At 45.0% G+C, this 8,146-nt stretch overlaps 1 protein-coding gene across 1 annotated transcript in view; it reads left to right on the top strand.

Annotated features, from left to right (window-relative positions):
- tgfb2 (transforming growth factor, beta 2) overlaps positions 1-5,307 on the top strand; it is a 36,782-nt gene extending 31,475 nt beyond the window's left edge. The window contains exons 3-7 of the mRNA XM_021596503.2: positions 1,103-1,235; positions 1,350-1,460; positions 2,172-2,340; positions 2,789-2,942; positions 3,209-5,307. Of these exons, the coding sequence (XP_021452178.1) occupies positions 1,103-1,235; positions 1,350-1,460; positions 2,172-2,340; positions 2,789-2,942; positions 3,209-3,367 (726 nt within the window). The 3' untranslated portion in view covers positions 3,368-5,307. The remainder of the gene's footprint in view (positions 1-1,102; positions 1,236-1,349; positions 1,461-2,171; positions 2,341-2,788; positions 2,943-3,208) is intronic.
- The last annotated feature ends 2,839 nt before the right edge of the window (positions 5,308-8,146 follow it).

Raw genomic sequence — 8,146 nt, 5'->3', positions numbered from 1 at the left:
ATTTGTGAGTGGACAGAGGAGTGTGGAATGCAGAGCGGTGATTTAGAGCCGAGTCTCCGGGGGCTGCGCTCCGGCCCAGCGTCTCCTGCCTCCACACGGTGTAGGACCGTCGGCACCAGCCCATTCCCAGGGCCTGGTGGTGTTTATGTCCAGCCAGGGGAATGACAGGTGACCTAAACACAGCTCAACATGGAGGACTTTCTCACGCCAACACAGGCGGTTGAAAGCGTGTGAGGGAGGACAGATAGAGCCGGTGCAACCAGGGAGAGTTTCTCCTAGGAGATGAACTGATAACCTTCAGTAATACATTCAAGTCGTGCTGTACATGAACTAGACACCCAAAACATTACACGGACGTGTGTAGTTGCACACATTCAGATACAGAGTGGAATTGAGCCGATACATGATGATGTGTGTCTCAGAGATACAGTGTTATTATACATTAACTACTAGGAAGGTTCTCGCTTTTCCATGACTGTTGAGGAGTGATCGGGCCCAGAGATGGTTAACTCACCAGGGCCTAGTGAAGACTAGCCAGGGCCTAGAGGAAAGATAGCTAGGGCCTATATATGTTGAAGTAAGTGACCATCCAGGTAGATGGGCCCCCTTGTCGGTCTCTCATATCAAGGGTTTGTAAGCAATTGGCCCCAGTCTCTGTAAGCTTACTTTTCAGAGATTTTGACTAGTCTCAACCTCTCTTTCCTTTTTCTCTCACTCTATCTCTCTCTGCCTCTCTCTTGCCTTTCCCCTATCTCTTCTCCCTCCCTCTCTCGTTAGGCTTCCCTGTAGCAGCAGTAGATCACAGTGGTGTAGCAGACAGTGGTGGAGTAGAGAAGCAGTGTTTCTCACATTAAGGAAAGCATGGCCAACATAAATACATGGTTATGAAGGACAGCAGAATAACAACGCTCTGTCCGGCATCTGTTTCCGGCCCAGCTCAGCTCCTCCTAGACCTGCTCAATCGATCAGGGAGAGAGCAGTCTTGGAGACTGGGGGGACCACTACTAGACCCGAGTAACTGAACCAGGAGCGACTTCTGGGACTCTTGCCAGAATTTCCCTCCAGGTTGTTCTCATACATAGGACACGTGTTGTTTCCACAGATTTTGAGTCACAAGGACCTGGCGTCCCCGACGCAGCGCTACATTGACAGCAAGGTGGTGCGCACGCGCACGGAGGGGGAGTGGCTGTCTTTTGACGTGACAGAGGCAGTCAGTGAATGGTTGCTTCATAGAGGTAGGACGCAGAGGTTTTGACCTCCTATACTACAGCGGAATCACTGATCATACATGATGCTGAAATCTCATTGGCCTGTTGTATATGAACAATCCTGTCTATTTTTCCCCCCAGACAGAAACAGTGGATTCAAGATCAGCTTGCACTGTCCATGCTGTACGTTTGTGCCCTCAAACAACTACATCATCCCCAATAAGAGTGAGGAGCTGGAAACCCGCTTTGCAGGTATGTATTGGACAGTATATGTGTGTTACTCTACAGGCATACAGATGCTGTCTTAATTCGACTAGTTTCTCACGGCAGGAGAAGAATCCTGCAGTTAAAGGAAATGTGAATTATTATGGACATTTTTGAAGGGGATGATACATTTTTCATTCGTGAAAATCAAGTCTGAAATTTTTAAGTGGAAATTAAAAACTTTAGAAGCCTTGAACACTACCGTTTGCGTTTCCTGCAGTGCAGGAACATTTTCTGCACTGCACTAAAGATAGAATATCTGTACATTGAGAGATAAGTACATTGTATTTTACTTTCCTTCATATGTAGCTAACTGACATGAATACTTATGCAGCAATGTGTTTGGCAAGTGTAAATAAGAAGTGCAGTAAGTAGCAGATATGCAGTTTGTGTGATTCACTGTTACAGATGATTTGGAGTATGTCCCAAATGGCACACTAGTCACTATATAGTGTACTACTTTTGACCAGAGCCCTATGGGTCCTACACAGATGTTCTATCTTAATTTGATCACTCTGTTGTCGCAGAGAATTTTCCTGCACAGCAAGAAATGCAAATTGTAGTATATTCCAAAGGTTTTAAAAAGCTTTTAAAAAGTGTCATTTCCACTTTAAAATGTCACACTTGATTTCCCCTAACTTGATTTGACATTGTATGAACATGATGGATTTTGATGATATGTATGTGTGTGATTGACAGGTATAGATGACAGCTTCCACCACAGCGGAGACCTGAAGGTGTATCGGAAGCGGCGCCACAGCGCCCAGGCTCCACACCTGCTCATGATGCTGCTGCCCTCCTACCGCCTAGAGTCCCAGCACAAGAGCCACCGCTCCAAACGAGCCCTGGATGCTGCCTTCTGCTCCAGGTACTGACCCATAATGACCCCTACTGACCCCACTGATCCTCACCTGACCTCGACACCACTCTGCTGGCGGGAACTCAACACACACACACAAGCATGTGCGCATGCACACTCACAGCTAATAGATACTGTACACACCGAGTAAATTGTTACCATCTCTGTCGGCAGCTCACCCTCTCAGTGACACACACACACACACTTGGCAGTTGTTCTTATTGCAGAACTCTCTCTGCTCACAGCTATGCATGTATTCACTCTCTCTTACACACACACACACACACACACACACACACACACACACACACACACACACACACACACACACACACACACACACACACACACACACACACACACACACACACACACACACACACACACACACACGTGTGGCTCCCACAGAACCGTATCCATCCCTCACTCCTAACTCTCTCTGTCTTCCTACGCACAGAAATGTCCAGGATAACTGCTGCTTGCGGTCGCTCTACATCGACTTCAAGAAAGATCTGGGCTGGAGGTGGATCCATGAGCCCAAGGGCTACAATGCTAATTTCTGCGCCGGGGCCTGTCCCTATCTATGGAGCGCTGACACCCAGCATTCCAAGGTGAGAAGTCAAGGGTCAAAGGTTAAATAATCCAAAGGGATTGGTTTAGAGCCAGCAGAGGTCAGAGTGGTAGTAGAGAAGTGGTGAGAGTAGCAGTGTGGAGTAGTGGTCATTGTGGCAGCATTGTGCAGTGGAGTTCTTCTGTAGATCGTCTCATTCCTCTTTTTAGTTTTTTCATAGTTTCAAAGCAGCACTGGTCAAAGACCATTGCCTTTGTCAACATCAAGCCTCATACTCATACCTCTGTGTGTGATTCTTCGCTTCAGGTGCTAGGCCTGTACAACACCATCAACCCGGAGGCGTCAGCATCACCCTGCTGTGTGTCTCAGGATCTGGAACCTCTCACCATCCTCTACTACATCGGCAAGACCCCCAAGATAGAGCAGCTCTCCAACATGATCGTCAAGTCCTGCAAGTGCAGCTAGGAACTGTGCATATTCAGTCACACACACACACACACACACACTTGGATACACACACATTCAGTCACACACACATGCACACACGCGTGTATGCACCCACCCACCCACACATATAAATACACATACTGTACATATACACATACACACATTCCTCAACAAACACATATTGTACATTCACACAGTCAGTCACACTATTAGTCTCCTGCACTATTGTACAGACATATTTGATCTCCTACAAGCACAAGTGGAAAAGGTGCTGAGCAGATCTAGGTACAGAAAACATGTCTCCCGAAACATCCATGCGCACACACACACACACACACACACACACATACACACATACACACATACACACACACACACACACACACACACACACACACACACACACACACACACGCAGCTGTGGCTTTTGTACAGGTGTGCCTGTGTTTTTGTGTTTAGAAAGGCCCTGTTAACATGCCTCACCTCACACACTTGTCACACAAAGACACAAGAGTACGGCAAACACTGGAAAAAAAGTATACGTGTCTATATGTGAAATAATACGTCTGAGAAACAAAGACGACCCCCCGGTTTCAACATTCAAAGCAAGCCATCTCCTTGATTTTGTTTGTCTCGTTTTGCATCCTTTTGAAACTATTGTAATTTTATATTTTGTTTAGATTTTTGATAATTGTATTGCCTATTTAATATCCAGTGTTTTATGGTTAGCCCCCAACACGTTTTCAACTCTCTCGAGAAGTGGTGGATGAATCCACTTCCCAATGTCAGTTTACTAATATGTTATAACATAGTAATGTTATAATTGCATCCCATATGCTGTTTATATGTGCTGTAACAGCCACTTTAGGCAGAAAGAGGCTAGGAGAGTGTAAGAGAGAGACAGAGAACAAAAGAAAATAAGCACACCTAGCATGCCTACCTTTTCAACAGAGACTCATCCTCACACAGGCATACTCATAAAAAAAACACACACACACCCATCCCAAACACTGCAGCAGGCAACATATTCAAACTCTGCTGGAATGAACAGTCCTGACATTTTGATAACAAAACAACTAAACAAGAAAAGTGTCCCAAAGTAATGTTGAACTCTGTTTACCTTGTGCATTGCATCTTGAATGCTTTAGGAAGCCCAACAGTGATTCCATCAACTACACAAGGTATGTCATCATAAACACACGTTTAAGATTTCCCTGGATATGTTGGATTGTTCTGAGTAGAACCGGATTGTCGTTGTCTATATGATGCAGTGGTATGGGAATGTGGAAGTATGTTAGTTAGGGAGGTATACTAGTGTTGTCGTGACAATTAGAGAGAAGGGATACAATAGGTGAGAATGGACAGTAGATGTGACCTGGTTCAGAGATTATCCATGTACCTTTGAGACCATTCCATTAGGTCTGAGATGACTTTAGGTCAGAGGTCAAAAGGTCATATTTACAGGTGTGCAGTAGTAGTTATGGACACCAGCATTGTATCTGCTCATTTGCATCCGAAAAGCTTTGTCTCGCCCGCCTCCCTCAAAGTGTAAAGCCATTATTCAGTCATAGGTTTTTGTCCTTTGTAGGAATAAAAATTGTTGGATACAAAGAATTGCACTGACGCTATTTTGATTCTGTTTTTTATTTTTGTATTTTTTAATAGTCGTTACTTCCCCGTTATTAAATGAGTGTTGATGATGTGACTTAGAGCAGGAAGTGTAGGTGACACTACCCCGCCCCTAACCCCACCCCCCTTTGTGCACCCGCGCCAGAGGACTTCCTGGAAAACCAGGAAGAGGAGCGAGGCACCAATATTGTCATGATAGAGCTATTATTTTTCGTTGTTGTTGTTTATGATGATTATGTTTTTGTTGTTGTTGACCCACTATGATGTATTGTAACACATTATTGTTGTTGTACTCTAGTGGTAAATAAATTATTTAAATTACAAGGGAATAACGCAATTCGCCTTTCCTTTTTGCTGTTAATCTGTGTTAATCAAAGCAGGATATTACATAAATGTTATCAAACCTTGAGAGAGATGTTGAAAGAGAAGTTTCAAAAACAGATTCATTTGCCACTCCCATTGAGCAAAACAATAACCGTATGATTTTCTTATGCTGCATGAGTGGGCTGTCATTTACATCTCCAACACAAGCACTGAATGCATCTCTCTCTATTTCTTACTGTGAAAAGCTACGGAGGTAAGCTAGAATGGCACGTTGTTAGTACTCCACGAATGTACATTTACAGTGTCTGTCAGAATTGAATAACTCTCCAGAAGGGTAACTACCAGAGATGGACTCAGAAGGGAACGAAAGGGAGTCTGCAGATGAGGAGAAAAGAGGGAGTGTGTGCACAGATAGGGTGCAGGAAAGGAAAGAGAGATGGAAGGAGTATGAACAGTATTAATAGGACGTGGGAGGTTTGAGTCAGTCCGTTCTGGTATGACGCTTCTCACCTTGAGAGTGAAAGGGAGACAGGCAGGCTGCCCAGGTAGAAATATGACATGGCAGATATCTAAGTAACCGCTGAGATAAATAAAGACAGTGTGGTCCTAGGCAGAGCTGGACTTTCTGTGTGGTAACTCAGGAAGACACACACCCTCTAGGCCAACCTAGTGCCTGGCTCCACTCTAAAGACATCTGGCCCCTCATAAAACATGTCTCAACATCTCTGCTGGACCCAACGAGACTCTGGCATCATCTGAGCCTGAACCAATGGGGGGGACAGTTCTATTCTCAAATGATCAAGTTGGATACGACTGCAATGTTCAACACATCGTTCTCAATGCATTTTATTCACGCTTTGAAAACCACAACATCGAGCCGGGTGTGAGGGCCGTCACCGACCCAGAGGACTGGGTGATCTCGCTCTCCAAGGACGACGTGAGAAAGGTCTTTAATCAGGTCAACACCCGCAAGGCCACGGACCCTGGCAGTATTCCAGGGCGCGTTCCAGCTGGGAGGCATATGCGCAGAACAGCTGGGAGGCATATATATTCACAGTAATTTTAAACCTTGTCTGTAATCCCCACACGTTTTAAGATGATCACAGTCATCCCTGTTCTTAAGAACTCTAAGGCTTCATGCCACAATGACTACCGCCCTGTAGCACTCACTTCTGTAATCATGAGGTGCTTTGAGAGGCTAGTTATGGCACGCATTAACTCCACCATCCCAGCCACCCTAGACCCACTCCAATTTGCATACACCCCAACAGATCAATAGATGACGCAATTTCAATTGCTCTCCACGGTGACCTCACCCACCTAGATAAGAGGAATACACTATGAAACAAAGATAACTTACATAAAGAATGATAGTAAAAAGCTTTGGAGCACCTTAAATGAAATTTTGGGCAAAAAGGCAAACTCCGCTCCATCATTCATTGAATCAGATGGTTCCTTTGTCACAAAACCCACTGATATTGCTTTAAAATTGCCAAGAAACTGAAGATCTCGTACAACGCTGTGTATTAATCCCTTCACAGAACAGCGCAAACTGTCTCTAACCCGAATAGAAAGAGGAGTGGGAGGCCCCGGTGCACAACTGAGCAAGAGGACAAGTACATTAGAGTGTATAGTTTGAGAAACAGTCACCTCACAAGTCCTCAACTGGCAGCTTCATTAAATAGTACCCACAAAACACCAGTCTCAACGTCAACAGTGAAGAGGCGACTCCGGGATGCTGAACTTCTAGGCAGATTTCCTCTGTCCAGTGTCTGTGTTCTTTTGCCACACCTTAATGTTTTATTTTCATTGGCCAGTCTGAGATTTGGCTTTTTCTTTGCAACTCCGCCTAGAAGGCCAGTATCCCGGAGTCACCTCTTCAGTTTCTTGGCAATTTCTTTGTCTCTGGACATTTTGAGCCTGTAATCGAACCCACAAATGCTAATGCTCCAGATACTCAACTAGTCTAAAGAAGGCCAGTTTTATTGCTTCTTTAATCAGAACAACAGTTTTCAGCTGTGCTAACAAAATTGCAAAAGGGTTTTCTAATGATCAATTAGCCTTTTAAAATGATAAACTTGGATTCGCTAACATAACGTGCCATTGGAACACAGGAGTGAACTGACAAAAAGTGCTCTTCACTGACGAGTCGCAGTTTTGTCTCACCAGGGGTGATGGTTGGATTCGCGTTTATCGTCGAAGGAATGAGCGTTACACCGAGGCCAGTACTCTGGAGCGGGATCGATTTGGAGGTGGGGGGTGCGTCATGGTCTGGGGCGGTGTGTCACAGCATTATCGGACTGAGCTTGTTGTCATTGCAGGTCATCTCAACGCTGTGCTTACATTGAAGACATCCTCCTTCCTCATGTGGTACACTTCCTGCAGGCTCATCCTGACATGACCCTCCAGTATGACAATGCCACCAGCCATTCTGCTCATTCTGTGAGTGATTTCCTGCAAGACAGGAATGTCAGTGTTCTGCCATGGCCAGCGAAGAGCCCGGATCTCAATCTCGTTGAGCACGTCTGGGACCTGTTGATTCCCCCAGAAATGTCTGGGAACATGCGGGTGCTTGGTGGAAGAGTGGGGTAATATCTCACAGCAAGAACTGGCAAATCTGGTGCAGTCCATGAAGAGGAGATGCACTGCAGTACTTAATGCAGCTGGTGGCCACACCAGATACTGACTGTTACTTTTGATTTTGACCCCCCCTTTGTTCAGGGACACATTATTACATTTCTGTTAGTCACATGTCTGTGGAACTTGTTCAGTTTTTGTCTCAGTTGTTGAATCTTGTTATGTTCATACAAATATTTACACATGCTAAATTTGCTGAAAATAAAC

The sequence above is a fragment of the Oncorhynchus mykiss genome, chromosome 3 (assembly GCF_013265735.2).
Source record: "Oncorhynchus mykiss isolate Arlee chromosome 3, USDA_OmykA_1.1, whole genome shotgun sequence".
Lineage (NCBI taxonomy): Eukaryota > Metazoa > Chordata > Actinopteri > Salmoniformes > Salmonidae > Oncorhynchus > Oncorhynchus mykiss.
This window is presented reverse-complemented; position numbering and strand designations above follow the sequence as displayed.